The sequence below is a fragment of the Streptopelia decaocto genome (assembly GCF_964273445.1).
Source record: "Streptopelia decaocto genome assembly, chromosome: Z".
Lineage (NCBI taxonomy): Eukaryota > Metazoa > Chordata > Aves > Columbiformes > Columbidae > Streptopelia > Streptopelia decaocto.
Genome location: NC_138657.1, coordinates 23,476,374 through 23,503,408, shown reverse-complemented (window position 1 = coordinate 23,503,408; position 27,035 = coordinate 23,476,374). Strand labels below are relative to the sequence as shown.

General features: G+C 37.3%; 1 protein-coding gene across 6 annotated transcripts; it reads left to right on the top strand.

The window, feature by feature from the left end:
• The first annotated feature begins 156 nt into the window (after window positions 1-156).
• On the top strand, window positions 157-26,737 carry LOC309450915 (uncharacterized protein). 6 transcript variants are annotated; one of them, XM_082074137.1, is made up of 9 exons: window positions 258-279; window positions 794-864; window positions 3,705-3,869; window positions 5,663-5,785; window positions 8,565-8,636; window positions 10,453-10,541; window positions 11,986-12,078; window positions 14,429-14,613; window positions 23,134-25,497. In XM_082074137.1, the coding sequence occupies exons 3-9, from the start codon at window positions 3,758-3,760 to the stop codon at window positions 23,240-23,242; spliced, it is 783 nt and encodes a 260-aa protein (XP_081930263.1). In that variant the 5' UTR covers window positions 258-279; window positions 794-864; window positions 3,705-3,757; the 3' UTR covers window positions 23,243-25,497. The 6 variants fall into 6 exon arrangements, with proteins under 6 accessions (XP_081930264.1, XP_081930267.1, XP_081930265.1 ...); XM_082074138.1 differs by lacking the exons at window positions 258-279; window positions 794-864 and adding an exon at window positions 157-235; XM_082074141.1 differs by lacking the exons at window positions 794-864; window positions 23,134-25,497 and adding an exon at window positions 26,685-26,737 and having other exon boundaries at window positions 164-279.
• The last annotated feature ends 298 nt before the right edge of the window (window positions 26,738-27,035 follow it).

Sequence of the window (27,035 nt, the reverse complement as noted above, 5' to 3'; positions counted from 1 at the left end):
GACAGCTTCTGTGGCATCTCAGGGAAACAGACATTTAAAAGTTTGTTCTTAGCATTTCCAACACTCCTGGAATTCCTGTAGTAGTTACAGCCATGAGAATATTTATGTAAATGAGTGAATGTAGAGATCTAACAGATTAGGTTAATGTGAGACTTTTCCTTTATTTGGCTGTTGGGCTTCCTGCCATGTGTTCAGGCAATAAATGGGCTGTAACAGAGCTGCTTCCAGCACTCTGGTGAGTAGAACTATCCCAGCAGAGAGAATAGCATTCAGAATAAGGTAAGCAAGAGTGGAAGATTACAGCAGGGTTTTAAATGGGCTTCAATATAACATTACTTTATCAGATTGCTTGTTTAGATTTTAATTAATAGTGGTATTTTCTGTTGACTTTAAAGTTTTCTTCCAAAATCTCTTCCTTAGTCTAGTTTGTGTCTATTTTTATATATTTCTATATCTAGCTTAGAGTACAGATTTCATAAAGTCTGTCTGATTTGAAAGAGATTATAACCTTATTATTTATTAGCTATAGGATGTCAAAAGTTACTTCTAAACCACTGTCAAATTGTAATGAACTTGGAGGAGCTGCTTATGTTGTTTGGAAGCAGGGCAGTCAGCTGCAGCTGAATACACTCCACAAAAATGGATCTGATCCTTTACTGATCTTAGAGATACCTTGTTATGAATGTACAAATATATTATGAAATAAGAGTTGGATCATGCAACTGTGTGAATGAACTCCAACATTTTAAAATTCTGTTTTAAAGTACTGTATTTGATTTAATTTTATGATCAGATGTGTCTGGGAGTAAGTGGAAGAGAGAATGATGGCTAAGAAGAAAGGAGATCACTGAGAGAGCAGGAGAAGTTACATAACAGATTTTCTTTGCTGCCTTCATATAAATGAATTGATACCATCTATGTAGCAGGAAAAACGTTCAAATTCTCTGTGATGTTAGGATTATTTTGTTGCCATTGTCCACAAGTGTGCCCCAGTATATCTGATTTCAGCAGTTTAAAGAGCTATAGCTTGAGTTTTCTGCTTCACTTGTACTTAGCTTAGATGTGAAACAAAATAAAATAGACTCAAGTTTCAAAAACAAACTGTGTTTAACTAGGCCTGCAGCCAAGAACAATATACAGCTCTTCCTAGCCCTCTTCAAGCAGTGTATACCTTACAGAAGAGAGAAAAGAACTGAAAAAATAGGCCTGAAAGACATTAAAACAAGACATAGGGAGAAAGACACAACATTTAGAACTATGAGTAAGAATGAAAATAATGGGAATAGGTGACATCTGTGTAAGAAGATGGCATAAGGGAAAAGGCTTATTGAAATGGGAGTATTTATATGTCACTCAGTCTTAAAGGGCACATGAGAAAATTCAAGCTATGGAAGCTTTTGTTATTTATTGTAGATAGCTTTGTTTGTTCAGGAAAGATAACAGAAGTAAAGTTCTACCATAAACTTTTCCATTTCCTACTTGTTCAACCAAGCCAAAACAATCAAACTTAAGTACAGTCCTTCAGAACTTCAAGATTACCTGTCTTTCTTTCTCAATAGAAGTTTTTCTAAGAACTTATCCACTTCCTAAATAGGCTTCTGAAAATTTTTGGAACTGTCCTGCCCTCTTCAGGAATTCTTTCAGGTCCTGGTTTGTAAACATCCTCCTTCTTTTCTTACAGTAATGGGTACAAATAATGCAGGTGCAAGACTCTGAATCTAGATGGTTTGCATGGCATCACATTGGTTCTCAATTAAAAAAAAAATCATTTCATTAAACATTTAGGACTGACTCAACATAAATTGGCATTATTAAATACCGTACATGAGGGGCAAGTCCAGCAGAAGACAATTCCCTGACTGCTTCACTGTGTGTAAAAATAAGGAATTGGGATCTTTACAGCTTCTGCTCAAACTAGAATTGCACTGTTTTCCAATGTAATGTTCTGTAAGGTATTAAATGTCTGGTTTTGAGCATCCTAAATCTGCTGAAGTCTTGATGCTTTGTTAACGACGAAAATCTATCACATTAACGTCTCTCAAGATCCACAAGCTGCCACTACTGCATGCATACTCTGCAGAACCCAATTCAGTTAGATATTCGCAGAGGTCAGGTCCCAGTTAGAACTTAGTCAAAAGCCATAAAGAGTCTTCACTTGTATTTAGCATGCTCAGTGATAAAACAATTTCAGCAAAGTGAAGAAGACTCAGCCTTTACTTTCTACCTCTGACTACAAGTTATCAGACATTTGAAAAATGAGACGTCTTTACTAGGAAGAATAAGTTAATTATTTCTAAAAAATGTTTCACTTTTCAGTGGCCTAACTGAATGTTTAGTTATAACTAAGGAGCCAAAGAGAGTTAAAAAAAGCCTTAGTTAGCCTTCACAGCCTAGTAACAAGTGAATTTCCAGGGACAGAAGACTTTCGTTTCTACCATTTCACATAAATATTTAATGTGAAATTCTGCATCAGTGAACTGAACCAAACCAGAAGCTGGAACTCCTGTCCCCGGAGTGAATTCACAAATCATTACACTAGTGTCAGAGCCATGATCTCTGTGGTTTTATTGATACATATTTATTTTGTGCAAAGCTGCACAAAAAAAGCTGGGGCCAGAATTATACCCATCTTCTCTTGGTTCATTCACCACAGCACCAGACAAAATTGAAGCTCATTGTTTTCTTTGGTGTACGCTTGCCATGAACAGTTGTCATAAACTGTTGACTTCAGGAGACTGTTTGGACTTGAGAATTCCAATTTCCCTTTCTTCAAACCAAAGTAAGGTTCTTAGCTTTTCTGAAATGCAATGATTTAAGCTGTATCCTCAGGATATCTTATTAGCTGCCTGGGTATTTCCTCAGTCCTGTAGTTCCCATTCTTAGACACCAACTTCTCCTTAGAATATCTAGCCTAGGCTATGCTTAAATCCTTTCAATTATCTAGCTGTCAAATCTGAAAAGCATTATTTTTGGTAAACACAGTCACAAATACAACATCATTTGAAAAATGCAAAGCACATTGAAGTCAAATTACTGAATTTCAAAGAACATGTTAATCATTTGAAAATGTAAATGGTTGCTAATGGTAGGAGATGGATTTTTTTTTTTTTCTGGTGACTGTGATATTAATAAGTAATTCTAATATACTCCTCAAATTTACAAACTCCAGTCCTCATTCTTGAGGTAATGTTTCCTGAACCTTGTTTTAAGATTGCAATAAGGCTGAATTTCTTTACTAAACATCAGATTATGATGCAATTAGCATCACTTTCAGTCACTTATGAATACTTTGAAAATTATATTAAAGTGTATTCCGAAGGACAAAAAGAATACGATTTTTAAATCCACCTAGTAAAGTGTAGCTAGCTTCCTATGATTGAGAAGCATAAATTAATTACATGAAAGTCACATAAACTGCTTATATTTTATCTAGGAGGAAGTATTTTAAAATACATTCAGTCAACACAACTGTATCCATGATAACATGCATCTCAGTGGAAGTGTAGATACGTAACTTATTTATTGTCACTGGAAACACATTATTTTTGCCTTGCAAGACACAAGCTTGGGTTATGCAAGCAGTCAAACATTAGTTGAGTTTATCCTGCTTCCTTTAACTGTCGTTTATCAAAATGAAACTCTTTGCAAACTCATCTCTCCACCAAAACATGAAGTGTTGTGACGAATTCTAACTCCTTCATTAGGACTGGATAACAGAGGCAAGTCGCATTATCAGGATTTCTCAAGTGTTTCCGCAATGCTGCTCCGCTCAGGCCGCAAAAAACCACATGCAGCATCTCTCCATAGAAGGCAGCCTGTTAAGCGGCAACCTCCGCTAGGAACTGTGAAAAGATATTCTGGAAAGCCAGGTAACTCTTTCCTGAGTAACAGGTATGTTTGTAATTGTGCAAAAATGATTCCAATCCAAGGCAGAACCCAGCCAAATTAAGTATCTGGAAGAGCTTGTCTATAGTAAGTTCAAAACCAAAAATACCTGGAGGAATAGAAAAAATGAAAGCTGCTTTCAAAAAAAACAGCAGACAAATACTCCTCAAAGTAGCCATATTAGATTTTTCATACCACCAGATTCAGACCATTAATTCCTAAAGTACCCCTATACCTCCCTAGAAAAGAGTGAATGACACAGCAGGCTTGCCAATGATTTTTTTTGGGGCACCGTACTCATTGTAATTCTAATTAAAAGTAGAATTCTTACACTGTAACTGTCATAATACAACAATTTTTTTAAAGTTTGCTGTATTGATTATTGTAGTTGTTGTTCTGTTGCTTTTTAGAACAACCTGTTGTTGTTTTTTGGTTTTGTATTCTGGAAGCCTGATAGCCTTACTTGCCAGGCTTTTGAAGAGAAAACCTTTGCCTACACATAGATCAGCTGTGCATGTGCTGAAGGTCCAACATACGATGTGTCACAGCTGCCACTTCTTCTTAGACTGACAGGGTGTGCATCGTCTGTCTCTTTTGTTGACAGTACATGCAGAGTTTCTGCTCGGCCTGGTCAGGGTGGAAAGAGCTTCTCAGAAACAACTCTGTTTAAATACAGATGTTTCAGAGGAGGTACATCAATGTAAAATGAGTAATAAAGCATTCCCAAAACATTATGTCACTGCTTGTGCATTTTGAGTATCCTGTTGTGCTACTTGCATAATTGTTCTGGCAAAGAAAAGACTGTTCATCTTACAGCATACCCTAGCGGTCTGTGTGGTCTCAGAGTGTCTTAACTGAATCTGAAAGTAGCAAACCTATTCCAGTAAAACAATGTTCAGACTAACATAATCAAAATTGTACCTTATAGTGGTATTCTGTGTTTGACACACAACTGGCTGGACCTACTTCCTTCTGACATCCAGAGAAACACAATTGTGTTCAGTAGAGATAGGGAAAATTTTTAAATGCTGCTATTTTAGACAGCCATATGCTCCCTAGTCTAAAACTCTCGTTTGTACACAGATCCAATTTTCAAAGTGTTAACATGGGAAACAGCCAAGTACTTATCTATGAAATAAAGGAAACTTGTATAGAAGCAGTATGCTGCAAAGACACTTTCTCTATTTCACCTCTTCTTCAGTATGAAAATGTATAACTTAACAATTTGTTTTTCACATCTCTCTCAGTGTGCAGGTTCCTGTGCACTACCTTGCTCTGGCTCTGGCTCCCCACAGGGGTCTCTGCTCCCCACAGGGGTCTCTGCCCCATTCATTCTCCAACCAACTGCTAATTCAGGCCCCCTCTCTCGTGTTCAGATTCCTCTCGTTTATACTAGTCTCCCTCAACACAGCTATCTGCAGGTTGTCCACAATCCCCCTTCTTACACTGTCCCCTGGGCTCTTGGGTTGGAAGACATTTTTTCAAGCTCCAGTTTTTACACTTAACTCTGCAAAAGTACAGCATACATCTCTTATTCTCACTGAGATAGCCTTCCAAGTGAAGAAATCTTTGCTTTCCTTCTTCACACCACTATCAAGCCCCAAAGACTGCTTAAGCCCACTGTGTATTTTCTATTATACGTTGACTATATCATTCATAGCTCAAATATACATAGATTATCAAGCAAAGATTGCTATAAAAATACACGTTATTTTTATTATAGAATTTTACCATTTTTCTGTTGCTAGTAAAATTAATTACAACTCATTTTTATTAGGGTTTAGTCTGCGAGAAACAGTGAAATGCTATATACTGACTGAAGATTCAAAAACAGTGCATTTTGACATAGATGAAGATGGCCATCATGAAATATCAACCAAGGATTCACAATCCCATGAAGGTAGCATGCTTTTATACCAAAATTCACCAGCCATATGCATAGTACTATAGGACATTTTTGAAAATACTATTTTATGTACAATGTTCAGTCTGACGAGGAGCGGCTGAGGGAACTGGGGCTGTTTAGTTTGGAGAAGAGGAGGCTGAGGGGAGACCTTACTGCTGTCTACAACTACCTGAAACGAGGTTGTAGCATGGAGGGTGTTGGTCTCTTGTCCCAAGTAGCAAGTGGCAGGACAAGAGGAAATGGCCTCAAGTTGTGCCACGGGAGGTTCAAATTGGATATTGGGAAAAAATTCTTCTCAGAAAGGGTTGTCAGGCACTGGAACAGGCTGCCCAGGGAAGTGGTGGAGTCACCATCCCTGGAGTTGTTTAAAAAGACATGGCGCTTAGGGACACGGTTTAGTGGTGGACTTGGCAGTGATAGGTTAATGGTTGAACTTGATCATTCCAAACTAATGATTCTATGATTCTGTGTTTTCTGTAGACACAACTTTATATTGCATCTTTGTGAATACTGATAATAATATGTGAAAACTTTTATTCCAGTTCACAGTAGGTACCTAATATACTTAAATTAAGATTATTTTGCTGATGCCCATTTGAGTTAATGGCAAGTCCAGACACTTGGCTGTTAAGAGAATAAAAGCACAGATAATCCTCAGAGACAAGGGCATAACGGATAAAAATAGAGAAGATTTTGTAATTTGTGGAGTTATTTTATTTTTCATGGAACTCTTCTGGCATGGTGCCACCCCAAAGTTAGTTTTAGGCGAACAACAGGGTCCAAAAAAAACGTTTATTCTGTCCAGGAAAGTCTGGGAAAGCAACCGATTAGGAATGGGGTTTATACAACCAGTTACTCCAGTAACATAAAATAAAGGTTCGGATATCAACTTCGAGGAAATTTTTTGGGTGCAGCTAATGATAACAATGGAGATCCACAGTGTGCATACATGTGGCTCACCAAAAACAATGCCAGAGCCATCCCTGACTCCAGGAAAAATATATGCTTGCCTGAATCTGGCAAGGAATTATTAAAGAAAATAGACGTGCTTATATTTAAGCACAGCATTCCCAAGTGGCAAGGAATTATTTAATATACTCGCTTATCTGGCGAGGAAATAGGGTTATCACTTCACCCGTATGTGGAGATGAGGCAAACAGCGCCCCAGTCCCGGGAGGGCTGTCGGCGGCAGCATTTGGCCCGTGCTTCAAGAGGACAGCCAAGCCAGCCTTGGCGGGGTCCCTTTTAAATACCCGAGTCACATCTGACTGTGGGCATTCCAGAAGCTTCTCTGCACCCCCACTCTGGCTGTGGGGTGCCCTGAAACTTCTCAGCACCGCCCCCCTCAACTCTGGCTGTAGGCACCCAGAAACTTCTCGGCAGCTTGGCGCCTCTGCACCACCACCCCTCTCTCTTAACGACCCTGGCCAATGGGCTCTGGAATCAAACAACATAAGCTGTTACCCCCATTGCAGGAGAGGTGGGGGAGGATGTGTTGAGCAAGAGGGGGATGTGCCTGCACCTTCCATATCGAAGGAAGTGGTGGGGGTGGAAGGGGGGTGTGCATCTGCCACATCTTCTTTGATTTCAAATGGTGCTTCTCTAATTGACACCAAAAATGATATCACAACTAACATCACAGAAGTAGTTGTTAGGGGGTATTATTTTGATAAGAGGCAAATAATAGCAAATGCAATTATTCTAGAATTATGCATTTTCCAGAGATGTAAAAGTAGGGAGAAATAACAATAAACCATATTTCTAAATAAAATACAGAAAAAAGTTGAAATCTGTGAGATAACTACCAACTTATAGAAACTTTATTTCTTACAAAATCCCGGTTTTTAGAGGAATGAGAAGCCCATTACACATGCTTCAGATAAAGACATAGAATGGCTTGTTTGAAATATTTATAAACTAAATTAATGTTATTTTTATTCTGTTATATTGTGAATTATGAGAGCTGAACTGGTAAGGTATTTAAGTGTGCTTTATATCTTTTGAAGTATCTTTTACTTGACAACTTCACAGAATATTGAAATAACTCATACAATTATTATTGCTAATTTATGAAGAGAACCCAAACCTGTATAGGTATCTAATAGAAGCAGTTCGTGAATAGATTGGTAGTGTGACAATCCTGATGTAGAAGATGCTGCTGTTCCTACGAGAAAAAGGAAAAAAAAAAAAAAAGAAAGAAAAAAAAAAAGCTACATGGTATTTTCGTATATGTAAACACAAGAACCACAAACATCATATTAGGAACCAGCTGTTTGTGACTTTGACCTGAAGGGGGTGTGGTCATCCCCAGATCCTTGGCTACATGATCCAGGCTGATGTTAGAAAAGCGAGAAACCCCCCCCTGCTGTTGCTACCTGTTACTTTCCAATCTTGTACATTTCATATTAGGGTCCTCACCTCTGTTGCCAAAGACTTTCAGGCTTTTCTTTGCTAAAATTTTAGGCCTTACATCTCATTACTGACCTCTGTTTTCTCAAGTGCATTCTCTTTTGCAAAAGATAATTAACCAATCAACACATTTATTAGACTGAGGGTTCAGACTTTGGGGTACCTGTTCGTAAGTCTAATGTACAATCATATGGGGTTATATGAATTCAGAGAACTATATGAAATGAAGTCTGCTGCCTATTGCTATTACTCATTATTTCTCAGATTATGTTTAAAACCAATTCTTTCAATTGTTTGTGAGGTTTTTGAATTTGAAGAATGTGACTATCTCATTCCAAGTTGTGTTAAATGCCTTCTGTTTTAGATATTGCGTGGTTAAGTGTGTTCACAAGTGATGAATCAGCAGTACCTGGTAAGACTCCTCTGGCAACAAAAGGTATAATTCTCTCTGTCAGGGTCTTCTTTTGAAGAGATGTTTGAGAGTAGGAAAATAAGTTCCTAAAGTTTTATACCTAGAATTGACATTATAATTAACTTATTATACCAGATTTTCATTTATGCCAGGTTGCTGGACAATACTAAAAATTAAGGAGCCTTTCTGTGTTACATAAGAACAGAGTAATCTTTGAAGTAATAAAATTTGCCTTTGCAAGTTGTGAGTAATGTCTTAGACTGAAGACAAATGTGTATGAGGAAATAGCATGTATATGAGCTAGAAAAAACAATTTTTAAAAAAGTGTCTGTGCTTTATTGCTAGCGAAGACCTGTTGTAATAGAAGGGGAAAGCCAAAATAAATCACTATGAAGAAAGAGGAGGCACATTTTTTGAACTTTCAGATTGTAAGGATAAGAAATATTTGGAAAAATAAAAGATATATTAGTTCCAAGTATCCAGTAGAAGAGAGGTATTCCAATTTCAGCTGTAAAGGGCTGCTGTAATACATGAGAGCAAATATCCCTCTGGTGCAGGACTGCACCTTGAACAATGGCCAAATGAGGATTTCTAGAGAAGAGTATAATATATTGGTACCTTCCCAAACTCCAACACTTTGCATTTCAGGGACACGCCAAGCAAGAAGTGGTTTCTTGTATTTAGTTCATTTCAGAGCATTTTCTTTGTGTGACTGTGTAACATTGCCCCTTAGACTCTGGTAAGGTTTTAGCAACCAGAGAGGCTAGGTAATTCATCCAAAGGCCATCAGAGCATGGAAGTATCACATACAAAATCATGGAAAGGTTCTTTACTTTCCTTGACATTCACTGTCTGCATGACAGTCCACTTCTCACGTTTTTCAAAGGTGACAGGAAAAGTTAGACTCCTTTGGATTTCCTCAGACTAAAAAATATATAAACAAGTCACAATAAACTCTATAGATGGAGAAAATCAAGGATTGTTAGGATGTAACTCACACTGACGTATGTCCGTGGTCAACTGGCTGGACTCCTGCATCCCTCTTTGGTTGCCACTCTAACCTCTAAGTCAGAACACTCTCGACTTGGATACGAAATCTCACTTGCCTGCTGTTGTGCCTCTTACATGCTATGGCTGAAGCTGGACAGTTGCAGCTGAGACAATCTAAAGTGATGTCACTGGATAGCTGTCAGGGCTTTGCTAGGTAATCCTCTTGTATGCCGTATCAGTTGACAAAGGTACCTTAATTTATTTAATTGTTGCTTACTTGGATCTGAAGCCTTGAAGCACCAAAAGGTATCAGGCTGAGGAGTATCCTTTATTATTGATATACTGTTAATTCCTGCAGTGGAAAAAAACCCCAGTATTATGTCAAAAGGGAGTAAATCCAATGCACCCGTGATTGTGACAGTGGAAATATTTTGACTTAGGAAACATGCAGAAAATAAAAAGGAAAAAATCTTACATTTTCTGTAGTGACACATACTAGTCAGGTATATTACATAAACATGTATATTACATGTATGTGTTAAGTACTAGTATATATGCCTTTATAGCTCATATTATATATATTCACGTATAATGGATATTCCAACATTAACCATAAATATAGACAAATAAAGTGTATATATATAGCAAATTTAAAGCATCATAAAGCCATAGACTTTACATACTTTACAGAAGAGAATAATATCAAGAGTAGATTGTATTTATTTCTATTCCTATGCCTATCAATGTAATGTGAACCTGAATGTTGTCTCTTTATGAAATATTTTTACCTATGCTTCATTTTACATGGTGATACACATTTTATTAAAACATTCTTCTCTTTGTAAAACAGATTCGAAAAATTTCGTGATCCTCACACAGAGATCAAAGCTTAATGAATTTGTCCTGTTGTGCAAGGGTAAGAAGCATCTCTCTCTGAAGGTAAGAAGTATTTAATTTCCTCTGTAACTTGTGAGTGCTCTTTCTGGCTAAAGAACAATTTCTCCCACAGACCTTTTCAAATTTGTTTTCCTTTGCTTGCCACCTCCCTTATTTCACAGTTTCTGACTACCTTTGTCCGTTCTTTGTGGGGAAATATTTCAAGTAGGTTATTGCAAAAGTCATTTGGTTAGGTAGCTGACTACTATCACTAGGAGACAGTCGGTGGTGTTGGGTTCCAGCCTCTGGGGGAAGTGAAGGGGCTTCTTAACCAGAAAACATGCACAAAATAAAAGTAGACGAAGAAGCAGGAATGTTGCCTTGGAAAAAAGATGAGTTTAAGAGGGGAATTATTTTCTCCTAATCAACCCAAATTACAACATAAGGAATGTGATGAAAAGAAATGCAGCTGAACTGTATTATCCGGTTTTAAACATTTACCATCTGTGGTCAGGGCATCCTCATTTTCTCCAGTCTTGTGAAGGTTTGTTTATAGTAGGAAGCGCAGGCCAGGATGGCTTTCCCTATTGGAAGGTTATAACCTTTACTAAAATCTGTCTGAGGAAAAATCTTATATTGGAATTTACCCTTTAAAACGGGGCAAATGTCTAAGAAGCTTGTTTACACAGTTTATGTTGCGATAAAGAATGACCCTTCATCTAGCGCTGGCCATGCGTGGTGGTGTAAATTGCCAAATGCTTCTTCAAATTAAGTCTCTGATGGTTTTAATTTGTTTTTAATTCACAGATGACTTTCCATAAAATGTACTTCCTGAAATTATCTGGGGAAATTCTGTTGCATGATACATTAATTCTATTTATAGCCTATTATATCACTGGGATTTTCCTTTCTGTTCTTGAAAGAGCAACTATTTTGAAAGGATTTTTCTGGTTCAGAGATTACCTTTTCATAAATTAATTTTCTGAAAGAAGTTCCACCAAATCAGGGAAAGAACTTGGTGTTGAGCCCTAATGGATTTTACTCTCCAATCACCTATTTTAAAGTACTAGGTTATGCCAGATTATGTTTCTTGACATGATTAAAAGCAGTTCTTATCTAAAAATGAGGTAAGGCATCTTTAGTGTCTCCCAAATAATCTTAATCTCAACAGGAATTATCATATGGAAGATGACAAGGTTCCTTATCTGTGATAAAGTTTTGGTATTCTGTTACAACATGGCTCAGTCTTGGCTGCATTGCAAAATAGAATCTGGGAGTTAAACAGTTTAAAGGTCTGTCTTCAACCCCATTAATTTTGCATTGCAAATGATACAAAAATAAGGTATTAATGGAAGTGTTTTGAGAAGTCATCAACTTATTCATCCTGGATAATTTGAATGTAGTTATTAATGGACTTCATAAAAAGGAGAGTTTTGGTTTTAATTGGGTGGATTAGAAGTGCAAAATATGAAGACAAAATTACCAATCTGAGTGGTTATAAACACAGGTCTTAAAAGCATCCTGTTCAGAGCCAGATTATCATTCAGTGGAAAGAAATGACATGAAAACATGCAACCATGAAGATCCCGACTTCAAGCAGGTATATAATCATGATGAAACAAATAAAAGCATGTGTGAGAGAGTGTGTGTATGCAAACATAGGTATAAGAAAGTGCAGCTAAATGCATCCTGCTGTTACTCATTAAGTGACTGATTTTTTGCTTTCTTACTTCAGTATTTTTTAGTATTTTCCTCAGAAAAAGGAAAACAAGAACTTTTCCATACTTCTGACTTGACTTGACTTTCAATCTACAGGCAAAATATCTGACTTTCAATTAAAACATGAAAGGTGGAAATGCTTCCTGTATTATTATGCTTATGTAAAATGCAGGGAGATACAAAGTAGTTTTCACCTGGTACAAATCCTTAGACAGGTTCTGGAAAATCTGGATGAGCGGATGAGCTGGTCTAGAAAGGTCAGATTACAAGAGTAATGACATTTTTAAGAAATGTTGAATCCATCAGTCAAAATCTTATCTTTCTTCTCCCATTCACACAATATCACTCCTCAGATCATCTTCCTGTGATGGCTTTCCGTATCATTTTCTATCACTTCATGCAGCTACAGCAGCTATTTTAATTTTTTTATCTTGATCTGCTTTTGCAAGCACCTAATTTTGGCTTCACATTTACGAGACCCCAATGGAGTATCCCTTGCTCTAGGGGGAATATTGGCATTGTACATATTAATTCCTCTCCTTGTTTCTGCAGGTTTTCTTTCTTCTTTCTCTTCTGAAGTCACCAGATTCTCTTATTCCATTTTTATTTCCTTGTAACCTTTTTGAGTCCCTAGGAGGTCTTTCTTTCCTACAACCAAACTATCTACAACTTTCTTAACAGTAATTTTTAAAACAGGACATTTGGATTGAAGCTGCAGATACTCTGCAGTTACACTGGCTTGATCAGGACAGAATGTTTTAGCTGCTTCCCATTATAGCTTTGCTAATACAAGAGGTGTATCCTCAAGTTTCTTTCACGTACTCTGCAATAACTGCAGAACACCCCTGTTGTCATATGGGCTGAAAGGACATGTTCCATGGAAAGGTGGTTATTGCCAATGCTATAATCTTCAGCATATCTGGGACTCTTTAATGTCCTCCTGCTTTTCCCCAAGCATTCAGTTTCATTTTAGAGGTCTCTTTAAGCATTGTGTACAATGATAATACACCAGACTGTTCAGATTTCTAGAACGGTTTTGTGGGTAGGATGAGAGTGTTCAAACAGATCACTCAAAAGGGAGGATGAAGTAATTTGATTTTTTAATTTAATTTACCATCTCAGTCTTCCCTCAAAGATATTATCAATTGCCTGCTCCCTGACAGAAGGTCAATCTGGGGGAAACACAAATCTCAACCTTCTACTAAGTTCTTACTATTAGCAGCAGATAAGTCTTCACACAGTCTGCTCAGTTACTCCCTCACACAGTGCACACACAGGAGCAGGGGCTCGTACCCTCGCTCCAGGGGTTTCCAGGCAGCTGTGCACAAAGTCACACAGCAGGTCCCTCGTTTCAGCAACTGTGCTGACAAGAACTGCCCTGTAGTCATTGTCCACCTCTAGCAGCCACTACCTGCGGGGATGTGATGTGGGTGACATGTCCCACCATGGGTGCCAGTGTGTGCTGGAGGCCTTGGGCATGTTGAGCAGCTCCTGGGTGCCCTGAGCTGGTACCAATTTGGAGGGGTTTGACAGGGCTACTGGTCTCCAAGGCTTATGGTTTCAGAGGCTACCTCTCGCCACATACTCTCCTTCTCTCTGGTGTGGTGTTTTCTGTTAGCTTTTTCTTCATCCACACACAGAAGTTCTTGGAAAGCCCAAACACATCCACACACACAGATGGGCTGTTTTGACAACAGCTATTCCTCTAAAGATGGATCTAAAAGAAAGCATATTAGAAACTGAAGATGTACAGACAAATGATAGGTAATAGAACAGTTGTTTAAGAGCAGTTAGTACTGTAACATTCTGATTTTAATCCAAAGGAAGCAAGAAAAACTGTGGATTGACATTTTATTGCTAGTGTCAGTTGATGGGGTAGATCTGTGGTAAGAAAATAACCAGATGAAAATCCTAAATTATCCAAATATCAGGTGTACTGCAGAGGAAAACCTTGCTCATGTTTCTGTGAAGCATAGGAATGCAGCTATGGGTCTGGAAATACTCAGCTCTTTGAGGGAGACAGGTATTATTTTACTCATAATTATCACAGATTCTGTCCCAAAGTGATTAGATTTTACCAATGATTTATCGAAAAAATTGGTCAATATGTGTCACTTCAGAAAATAACTGAAAATATAGTGAGTCAGAAACATGCATGAATTTCTGTCACATGAAACCCTACAGAAAACCTTAAAAAATATAACATGTTTTTACGTCTCGTGTTTTCACAGCTGAGTGAATATAATCACTTTTTCATTATGCATTACCAAGGAGATTCAGTGCAGTTCCAGTGCTATGAAGATACCCGTTACTACCTGTATGTGAATGACGACTCACTTGATATTCGCAAGCCGAAAAAAAAGGAACCCACTGAGGACAAAAATTTTTACTTCAGGGTATCATATTTACAGGAAAAGTAAGTTGTACATCTTTCAGTGGCATAGGTGTCCACAGTACTCCTATAATAAACTAAGGGGAGGGAAGGAAGTTAACATCAACTAATTTCCATTTTGGCTTAATTTCTACTTGCTTTGTAATGTCTCAACTCACCATTTTGCATGAGTAACATCCTTTATCTCTGTATTTTCAATAGAAAAAGAGAAAGACTAAGTTTGAAAAGCATAGTACCTGATCAGTCTCTTTAAGTCTTATGTGCACAATTATGGTTTTAAGGAGCTGAATTCTTCTGTAAGGGGATATATACACAGGGGATATTTCAAAGACAGGGGAAAAAGAAGGAAGCATACATGGATATGAAATACAAAGCACAGTAAGTTCTCTATGTGATGAACACTTTACTTTTTAAAAATCACGTGTTCAGCTGCAAAGCAGAGTGCAAAACCACACCTGAAAAATAATTAAATGTTAAAAATAACTGAATAAACACTAGTTGTTGATGTCAGGTAAACTAGAGGAGCAGTAAGAGTACCTGCCTTTTAGCAACAGGGTCTGTCAGCATGAAATGGAAGATGCTGACACTTAAAAGGACACAGATCATAGTCTGCAAGGCATAAAACATTTGAAACACAAGAGGAGAGCAAAAGTGTACACAGGATCACTAGGTGTTAAAGATCTGATTTTCTACTGGTGTACACGGAGCACCACTGTGATTTAGTGGCAATTTGCTTTGATGCAAGTCATTTGGAAATAAATGTGTATAAATTATAGACTTCATGTACCTATGCCACAAAATTGTCCGTTAGTTGCAGTGGAACAACCTACAAGTTGCACACCACTTGCAGGAATTGTTCTGTGTAAATATAATAAACAATGCATACCTGAAATAGGAATCCTGTCAGTAAATCACACCAATGCACATTAGGATAAGGCACTAATTATCTATAGTAGACCAAACTCCAAAGATCTGTGAGACTTTAAAAGATTTTGTTTACCCCGAATAGCAGTGTGGAGTTTCACTGCTGGGCAGTGTATTGTAGTCTTCAAATAATGAATATAACTTTCCGTACTTCCAATGCTAACTGAACAGAAATGAGCTTTTGAGTATTCCCTAAATAATACTTACCACTTTTGGATCTGTTAAGTGTTCAGTGAGGTCAGTGTAAAGAAAAAAAACCCCAAACCCTAGATACTGACTTCAGCATACATTACACTAGAATTAAATAATTTTAGCACTATCTATCATGTTGCACAATAAATATATTCAATTATGTATCAGGTAAAATAATTTCACAAACTAATATGCTAACATTTCATAGTTATACATTTACTATTGGTAATATGATCGCCTTACTAAGTTACAGAACATGGTCTATAGATAGTAACTTGCCGAATGATAATCACTCATCATAAAGCTCGTACAAAGTATAATAATGAAATCAGCGTTGCTGATGTCAGGAAAAAAAAAAGTAACACTGACCTCGGTGAATTTTGAATCTATTTTGTAGTTAAATTACGGTTATACACAGAATATTGTACTTTTACCGTCTACTTTAAAATAAGATCTTTTTAACAAGTTGAGGGACAAAAGCCCTTATGGAAAGAACCAGTGGTAATTCTGTAAAGTTTCAGATTTGAGATATAAGATTAAAATGTTGTTTCATAATTTTTCTCAGAAAACACAATAAATTCAGCCAGCTTTGTAACTGTAAAGTACATAGGAAAACAAGTTAATAACTTCTGAATCCTAATCTTTCTTAGATTCTTATTTTGTGTGTACAAACACTTCAAACTGACATTTTCAAGTTCCCACTAATCTGAGTGTCTCATGAATGGCAAGATGGAAAGCATCTAGAAGTTTTATTAAAAATCAGGATATGGAAGCCAGTGAGTCTTTTAGAAAAAATATAGTCTCTAATGCTTTATAATATAAAAACCATTTATCTAATGTGTCTAACAGTTGAATATGAAATATAATCACTGTTTTGCAGTTTACTTTCAAAACAGTACTGATATTCTTTAGCTTTTACTTAGCAGATGTGATAATTATTGAAACACTGATAGATATATTTTGCTATTATTTTTCTCCTCTTCAAAAGCTGTGCCTGAAAGAATATTCTGAATTCTGTTTGCTGCAGAACAATTTAATGAGAGTATTCTTCATATATGACTTATAGTACTTTGACCATATATGTAACTTGTTAGAATAAGATCTGTGAGAAAAACATCAATAAAGAACATCATCCTTATGCTGGTTAATCTGACAAAAGCTAATGAAAATAATGTAAAAGAGAGGACCATGTCTTCTTAGGATCTATGTGCTAATTTTTCAGAAAAAAACAGAGTTTTTTCAATCATGGGGAAAGGAATGGTCTTTTACAGTAACAGAAAAAAATAATTTACAGTAAAAACCACTGAAGACTGGTAAAAGAATGAGTGCATTAAAGTGTGAGTTTAGGAACAATTGTCATATGTTAAAGCAAGAGACTTGCAGCCAGCCTTCCTAGCCCTGAAATATGTGTCTAGTATACACTGTATTACATGCCACCTTCAATATGGGTGGCCAAAATAACTAGAAATTAGAATTAGAAATTGTTAGACTAATGAATGCTCTTACAGTCTTAAGAAAATGCAACAATCTGGCATTAGTGCAACTGCAGCAGTACTAAAACTTGCAAGTAATCCAAATCATGCAGTTTCTATTAAGGATCTTTAGTAACACAACACATCAGCAGATAAAGACTCATTTCTGCCTCTTCTCTGGTGTGAAATTCTCACCAGCCAATGAAGTCAAGGGCCCTTTTTTCTTACATAGGATGACATTATGATGTTGCCATTACAATAGATGTAATAATATATATGTATCTTGTAATTCCCCACTGATTTAGACAGGCAAGTATTCTGTCTTGAGTGTTACTGCTTGTAGATACATGTGGCATGAATTTTGAAGTAGAAAGTGTGTATAAACAGAGATTTTAAAAATATCATCTTGTTTTTATTTCTATTTGTAATGTGTCTAACTGAAGAAACGATAGGCAGGTTAAATTCTTCCAACATCTGTATGTTTTAAATGCAACCCCTCATATTCTCTGTATATGTGAATAACTGCAGAGGGGCAGATTCTCTACCAGCTACTTTCTTCATTACTTCTGGCAAATTACATGGCTAAGTCATACCGAGGGCGAACAACAGCAGCTGGTAACGTACAGCTCCTATGTCAACATAAATTGCAGTTCCTTGAAGCCATCCTTCTCTAGCACAGTCTCGTGACTTCAGGTGAACGGTAGTAAACGTGTATCCAAATTTTATCACATCAACAAGCTATGAAAACATACTCAGCAGCTGAAAACAATTACTTATTTTATTTTATCCAAACTCTGGCATTTATTTCCAACTGATATAGGGCCTAGATCTCTGGTGTCTAGAGTGACTGAACAGGGAAGCCAAGCAGGTCAAGGAAAGAAAGCTAACACCTCTATTTGGCATTTGCAAGACTGTACCTGCAGTACTGTGTTCAGTTTTGGGCTTCCCAGCACACACCGGCACGAGGCTGAGCAGAAGGTAGTTGGGAGGATGGAGTATTTGAGGAGGAGAGGCTAGGGCAGCTGAGATTTTTAGCCTGGAGATGAGAAGGGTGACCATACACATAGCTGAAGAGGAATTGTAGAGAAAAGGGAATGAAACCTTCCTTAGAGGTGCACAGCAGAAGGAGAACAGGCAGTAGTCACAAGTTGTAGCAAGGGAAGTTTTGACTGCCTCTAAAGAAAAAAAAATTGATATGTAGGAATTGGAACAGGTTTTATGATTATGAAGTGTCCATCTTTGGAGTTTTTTCAAAATTCAACTTGATAAGGCCCTGTGCAACCTCGTCTGATGCTGAAGGAAAGCCTGCTTTGAGCAGGTGGTTTGACAAAATTACCTCCAGAGCTTTCTTCCAATGCAAATTATATTGTGATTCCATGATGAAAGGCAGCTTCATGTCTTAGAACTTACAAAATATTGAATCCAAAGAGCGAAAGTATTCAATACAACTTACAGAAACGTACAGAAAGACCACATAAAAGCGAACAAAATAAATCATATTGATTTCATCCCAAAGCTCAATGTTTTCATGACTATGTGCAGGCATGAGCCTAAGGGAAAATACATTCAGTGTCAGAAAAAATGTCATAACAAGTGAAAGATTCCATCTTGATCTCCAGAAAACTCGATTCAAAACAAAGGGGCTATTTCAAAGCAAAAAAGTGTATAAGTAGAACAAGGGTTCATTTGGAAAATAAAATGTAATTGCAATGTGATTATCACATGAATTTAAAAGCTACTACCGTTTTACCTGAGGTAATACCCAAGGTATTACTTATATGTATCATGCTTCAAATGTACTGCTTGGGTGGAAACCCACTGTGTTTTTTCTACTTATTACACACCTGAGAACTGTAAATATCCAAAACAGTTGAAGTTGTAGTATTTTAAACAGTGACATAATCTGCATTGATACATCCTGCAATAAAACTTCATAATCCCATAGTACTTTATGAGTAATTTTTTTTTTTTTAAATTCACATTTAATAAAGGTGAATACAAATTTTGTTGTATGTATTTTAAATAAAGGAAACTAGAGACAGAAAAATGACTTAGCCAAGACCAGCCAATAGTAAATGACAAGGCCAGAATGCTAATGCACAATTCCCAGTCCTACACATTCCTCTGCAATTGTTCTAGTGCAGAACTGCAGCTTTGTGGTATGTCTGACATCCACACACATTCTCACAGCTAAATAATAAACTGCTAACAGATTTTCCATAACTATCAGAGTATGAATAGTTTCAAGTATGAACTTCAAAGCAAAGCAAAGTGTCCTGCAACTGTGTCAGTCAGGATTGAGTTTGACCTTTTAGTAATGAGTTGCAATTTTTCAAAGCTGAAATGAAAGTAATTTCTTATGGTTTTTATTCTAATGAAACTTAATAAGTTACTGATAGGAAGCTAGAACGGACTTCAACCTGAATATTTTTGGGAACTTATTAAAAATTTTAACTGTGGACACAGACTTGCCTGCCTCGTGTTAAAAGCTTTCATATATGAATTTAATAGACAGAAATTGCTTAAAAAATAGAAAAATTGTCTGCCTTTACTGTAAAGCAGAAATTAATATAAATAGAAGTGCAGACATCAGAGAATTGGCAAGTTTACCAGAAGATCCATAAAGGCTTTTTAGAAGGCAACTGAAATTTGCTATCAAATTAGTAGTTGTCAGTGTTCTAATTGTAACGTCTTTTGGCAAACCCTATTGAAGTAAACCTGATCTCCCCTTCCAAGTGCAGCTTTTTTTTTTTTCTTAAGAGAGATGGAGGAGAAAGAATAATTTATTGCTTTATTAAGCTCTTACACTAAAAATTATTTTGATCAATTTGTTTACATTAATTTGACTGTGAGACCTACAAAATAATTTTCTTCGATTTGCATTTATTTTTACTGAAAAGTGGAGATACAATTTTGAGGCACCAATAACAGACATTTGGAAGAAGAAATGGCAGATAACCTGCCAGGGAGCACCAAGGGTCAGCCTCTGCAAGGGAAAGTGAGCTGACCCTTAACAAAAGCAGTCAAACACTTAGTGAGAGCAAGAGATTACAGAGGGAGGTTACAAAGAAAGAAGGTCACAGAGCTTGCTGATGTGTTAGAGGTCCTGCCACAATCTTCACAGAGAAATTAAAAAATATTTTGTTTATTATAAAACAGTTAGTTGATTTAGTAAAAGTATATTTAATGTACACAGATTTCTTTTTTTTTTTTTGCTTTATTTTTAGCCATCAAATTTAATCTACATATATTTGTACTAAGTCTGCTACAGTGTACTTTTTAAAATATTACAAGTATTAGGAAAAATGAGCTAACCTTATGCAGTTTTTCTCTTGATTACTCAAAACACACATAAGGCTTTGATAACTTTGAACTGTCAATTTAGAAATACAGACAAACCATATCTTCATTATAAGCCTTCTGCAAACCCAAGCGCCAGTATATTTAGCTTCACACTGAATTAAATGTATCTTGGGCTTCAGTCCTGTAGTTTTTATGGCAGGACAGGATCCAGTATTTTTAAGGGCAAACAGACAATATGACAGTGTTCTTTTTTGTCTTTTAGTCATCTGTTCCATTTCTGAAAGGACTACTTTAATTCATGATGATGAATTAATCTTTTTATTTGTAATTTAGGATTAATCTCAATATACTTGTCATAATTTTTCAGGTTCCATATGGTAGTACCTTAAACCTAGTAATATGACTTGAAGTTGATGTTGAAATTGAATTTCATAGGGCCAGGAAGTTACCACAGATTGCTGAAAGTTGTTAACCACCTGTGTAAATAGATAACAACCATGGAAATGGAAGGGATCAGCTGAGTCATAAAGTCTGATTTTGAAATTAGAGGCATAATCTAGTCACTTAGCCCCGAAGGACTTTTACTCCCTATGCTTGCCCTTAAATAGGAAAATGCATTAAAATCCATAAAAAGTATAATGCTCTAGAAAAGAGAGCATGACAGACACAAAAATATACTATAAACCTTTTCTTGCTATCCTGTCATTTATTTCACACTCTTATAATGCCTTACTTTAAATAGAAATCTAAATAAACTGTTTGAATAACATCTCAGTGAGGTCCCAGTTTTGACTATGGACCATTAACCACTATATAAATACAATGAACACTTTTACTCTTGTAACAACTCTAATAACATTTTTTTTAACAGTAAGGATGAAGTATACTCTTGATGAGCAATTATCCCACTCCCAGCACGGAGCTACTTTGTGGACAATTCTGTAGTATTAGAGCTAATGAGCAGAACAGCTATTGTTCATCTAATGAGTTGCTGATAAAGAGAATCCACAGACATATTAGTGTAATTCTGCTGTTAAACCAAATTATACACCTTATCACATTGGGATACGCATTTGACAAACAAAGAGATTATTTGCTGTACACTGAAATGCTAGTTTATAAATGGTTAATATTAAAATTATTTTATTACATCAATCTATTCCGTGCATTACTTAACTGTCAAAGAAGGCAGAAGGTACTCAGATGAAGGCATTTTGGGGGCAAAGACAGAGAGATTGCAATGTGAGCTATTGTCTGAGATGTAACAGTGGCATTTGTGATGCTTTTTAGCCAGTGTCCACCTCCCAGGGGGCTACAGCACCATCCTTTTCTGTAGTTATAACGCCCACTGTGTTGCTGGCATTTGGACTGCTGCTGTCTGTGGTCATCACAAAGAAAATAAAGATACTACCAAGGTGATTTGTGGTAAAGATGTGTTAGTAATGAACTCCAATGTCCATAATGGAAGAGCTGCCCCTGAGTCCTCTATGCTCTGCTGCTGAATGGTAAAGTTCAGTTACATTTAAAGATACTAAGTAAAACTGTACTGCTAAATGTCGTGCTACTGCCATCATCAGTTTCCTTGCGTTTGAATATTATGCTTCAGCATGCATTAGAAGACAAATGTTTTTCACAGTGCTCTTACTTTGGCCTAAAATAGGCCAAATCACCAATCATACTTTTAAAAAAGTGGTGCATGCTGGTAACACAGAAGTGCCTGAGGTAATTAAAAAAGCAGCATATCACTCTTGGGGCCAGATTAACCAGGGTAGGGTGGCAGCGCTGGGGAGTTGGCATTAAGAAAACAGTGGCTCTGAGTTTTTTCATTTGGAACCTGCTGGCATTGGCAGAGGCAGACTCTAGAAAGGCCTCAGGGCTACTGTGAATTGTGGTTTCTCAGATCTCCCAGCAACAGTTCTGTTTCTTGAACACTTGCTGGTTCAGCGGCACAATGAAGACTGTATTTCAATCCTCTTCTGTTTGAATGAGTCTTCAACACAGGAACAAGAGAATAACTTTGCTTAAAACATGAAAATACAGTGCTAAAGCCTCACATTTGGCAAAAGAAGGTCGGAGGCAGACGCGAAACGTGAAAGGAATTTTAATGCATGTTTTGAAAACAATTTACTTTGAAAATAGGTCTTTAACTGGAATACGAATTCATGGGCTCAATATTAATTTCAGAAATAAAGTGCCTCTTTCTCAGGGCCCACTATTAAAATGCTTTGTAGTCTCTCATAGCCGGTAAGTTCAACAAACAGATGAATCAAATATAGCTTAGTGCTGCCCCATAATCAGAGTCTAGGAAAAGATCAGTTATTCCACCTCATTGTTAACAACTGCGTGGGAAGATGATACAAAAACTGAATATCTAGATGGAAAGATGTGTCCCTTTTGCTTTAGATGCTGAAAGAGATTATAAGAAGCACTGTTTTACATTCTCATCTAGCAGTCTAATTGCTATAAAGGAGTTACTCATATAGTAGCTATGAATCCTATAACATACTGATATATTTCTAATATTAAAAAAAAGCCAATAGATTCTATACCAGAAGTGTCATTCTAGTTTGAGTGTTTTATGTATCAGTTCCAGCATGGGAAATGATTATGTGTTCTTAAATTACCATTTAAAAAAATTTCTTATTACATTCAGAAGTCATACTTCTTCACCATCCCCAGACCTTTACAAACACATGCAAGAAGGATTCGCATTTCTTCCTCTCAGTTCTGCTGGAAATCAGTACAGAAGGTCTATTTGTTGATATTCTGTCCACCAACATACAAAAAAGCCCACTGCTGGAAAGAAACCGTTTTCTTCTAGACAATACTACCAAAAAAATAATCAGCAATAGGAAAACAAGAAGCAAGGAGGCCAAGGAATAAAATTACCATGAGAAAAGAGAAAGGACCATTTTCTCTCTGGTTTGAGTTAGCAGGAAATGTGGCATGCAGTGTGTACTGTATCAGGACTGAAAGCCTTGTGTCCAATAGCAGCATGAATTATTTTGCTGGCATTAATTGAATTATCAAATTTTTCCTTTTAACTAAGTGTATGTTATTTACAATTCCTTAATGTTTGCTTTTGAAAGTAGTTACTTTGCAGAAAATATATTTTAAAACAGCCTAAACTGGACTTTGTTGGACTGACAGAATGGACAAAATAAAATGGCACTGTTTTATTCAAAATACAGAGCTGTGCTTCCTGTGAGATAAGTATGTGAATTGTGGTTCACATTTCAAGAGCTTCTGGGCTTACAGTATAGTCAGATAACTACAGGAGACCATCCCTGCTGCAGAGGATCCTGATATATCATTTCCTACCTCACTTCATTTAAATAGAGAGTTCAGCACAGGATTGCATTGTGCACCTTTAAATCAACACATGTATGACTCTGCCTATGGCAACAAATAACCATTATGAAGGTATTGCTCTTCCTGATTAACAGAAGTGACAGGGGACACGGGAAATGCTGAGGTACTAAATGCCTTCTTTGTCTCAGTCTTTAATAGTAAGACCACTTGAGTTCTATTTATCCAGCCCGCCTGAACTGTAAGACAGGGGCAGGCAGCAAAATTAAGCTTCAATAATCCAAGGGAAAATGGTTAGTGACCTCCTGCACCACTGATACACACACAGGGCCATGGGGCCAGATGGGATACACCCAAGGGAGCTGGTGGAGGTGATCACCAAGCCACTTTCACTAATTTATCATCAGTCCTGGCTAACTGGGGGGTACCAGTCAACTGGAAGTTGGCAAATTTCACACCCATCTACAAGAAGGGCTGAATGAGGATCTGGGTAACTACAGACCTGGCAGTCTGACCTCAGTGCCAGTGAAGGCTGAAACAGATTATTCTGAGTGACATCACATGGCACATACAAGACACACAAGCAATCAGATCCAGGCAGCACAGGTTTATGAAAGGCAGGTCCTGTTCGACCCACCTGATCTCCTTCTATGACAAACTGACCCACCTAGTAGACAAGAGAAAGGCTGTGGATGTTGTGTAGTTAGACTTCAGCAAAGCCTTTGACACCAGATCCCACAGCATTCTCCTGGAGAAGCTGGCAGCTCATGGCCTGGATGGGTGTACTCTGTGTGTGGGAGATTTGAGGGATTTTCTTGAGATTGTTGAGTGGATGGGTTTCTATTAGATGGAGATTTATTTCTGAACTATCCAGGAATTTCAAAGGAATTTCAAGGCCAGCTTGAAAGCTGAAAACAGGACCTGCTGTGGGAGTGAGGCAGTTCTACAATAACAGGGCCTCAACAAGATGTAAATAAACAGAGCTATTAGCAGTGAGACTCGGGCACGTGGACAGCCCGTGAACATGGACAATATCCAATCAGCTAATGCATGCTTGGAGCGTGGACGTGTGATCAGGAAATAACTGCATATATAAGGAGGCTTGTTTCTGTAATAAATGCCTTCGCTTGAATTAATATTGAATTGTGTGGAGTCCATGATTTTTCACCCTCGCATCTGTGATGGGCAAAGAACTGGCTGTTAAATCTCTTTATCAATGATCTGGACGAGGGGATTGAGTGCATACTCAGTAAGTTTGCAGACAACACCAAGTTGGGTGGGAGAGTTGATCTGCTGGAGGGTAGGAAGGAGATCTACAGATTGATCGGAACCAGCTGGATCATCGGGCTGAGGCCAATTGTCTGACCTTCAGCAAGGCCAAGTGCTGGGTCCTGCACTTGGGTCACAACAACCCCAGGCAGTGCTACAGGCTCGGGGAAGAGTGGCTGGAAAGCTGCCTGGAGGAAAGAGGACCGTGGGGTATTGATTGACAGCTGGCTGAATATGAGCCAGCAGTGTGCCCAGGTGGGCAAAAAGGCCAACAGCATCCTGGCTTGTATCAGGAATAGTGTGGCCAGCAGGACTAGAGAAGCGATTGTGCCACTATACTTGGCACTGGTGATATGATGAAAAATTTCTTCACAGAAACATTGTCAAGTGTTGGAACAGACTGCCCAGGGAAGTGGTTGAGTCACCAGCCTTGGTGGTATTTAAAAGTAGTTTAGACAAGCTTCTTAGGGACATGGTTTAGTGCCGGAGCTAGGTTAATGGTTGGACTTGATGATCTTGAGGGTCTCTTCCAACTAAAATGATTCTATGATTCTAATGGGATCAGCCTACGTACTGTGGTTTTCTTACAGAAAGGCAGTTTCCAGTTTGTACTTGTGGAATACCAGCAAACCACCTGAGCTAGACATGTCATTGATGTGGTGGTCCTGTAAAGAATAGGGACCAAACTGCACCTAAGAACAGCATCTGCTCAGTTTCAGCCAACCATCCACGAACTACAGAGCAGTAAAAAGATGAAAACAGAGGAGTGTTTCTTCCAGAATATATGATTTTCAAGGGCTTTAACTTCTCAGCGAAAATGAATTATTAATATTACCATAAATATGAAAGGAATTATCCAATCCAGCCTTTCTTCCTCTCTGAAATATAAAATAACTGTATTTTGAATGCAACAGCAGCAAACATATTTTCATTAACCAAAGGCGTGCTCCCAGAATAGTCCAAGATCAACTGAAGCAGTAGAAAAATATGACTGTAAGAATGTAACACAATTCTGACCACAGCTTTCAGCAAACACAGGAGAAGATAAATTGTAGCCAGGCTTTTTTGTCTAACAGGCGAATTTGCATAGGTACGACAAGATTCACAGGAGGAAAATACTGAACAAACCAATGTAAGGCTTTGTAAAGCTATGGCAGCCAGAAATACAGTTCATATACTACAGCATTAAGGAACGACACTCTGAACTACTGCATATGTACTAGTCAACTTTGTATGTGCATGATTTTAGACCCGTAAGAGATGTATGGGCTTCAGGTTTTGTAGTAAAATAAATAAACAAGTTTAAAGGCGTGATTAAAACATTCTTAAAGCTCTCAAATTCTTATAGTACATGATCTTGATATATTTTTACCCATGGTGGAACTACATCAATTATTTGGTATTGTAACCTGGCGAGATTCAGATGTTTTCCCACATACTTTCTTGAGCTACTTAGGAAAAATACCCAAAGTTTGCTTTGCTTACCTTTTAGTAAAAGGTGAATAAAAAAGACAAAATTATTGAAATTGCCTTAGTTAAAAAACTTAAGGAGACTCTTACTTCATAAACTACACTTACAGTTATGTCAGATGAGCTTCAGCAAAAGATTCTGTTTTATACCAACAGTTTCTAATGGTGAACAGAAGAGAACCACCTCAGAGAAGCATATCATACAGAAGGAATAAAAATTGAAATCCGTATTGTACTTAATTCTTCTTACCTTTTCAATTAACAGTTGCTCAGCTGTATGTTTTGCTGACTTCGTGACTATCTAACATTATAACTATTTAAGCCATTCTTTGCCAAGAAACAAAGTCAAGCATTTCTACTGAAGACTGACCCCTGATCAAGTTTTGATCAGTAAGAATGATAGGAAGAATCTACTACATGCTAGGTTATTGGAAATAAAGTTAGATGCTAATCTTCTTTTCAATTAACATTTTTCTCCAAGATTAGGAAAGACCGGCAATGTCTCTT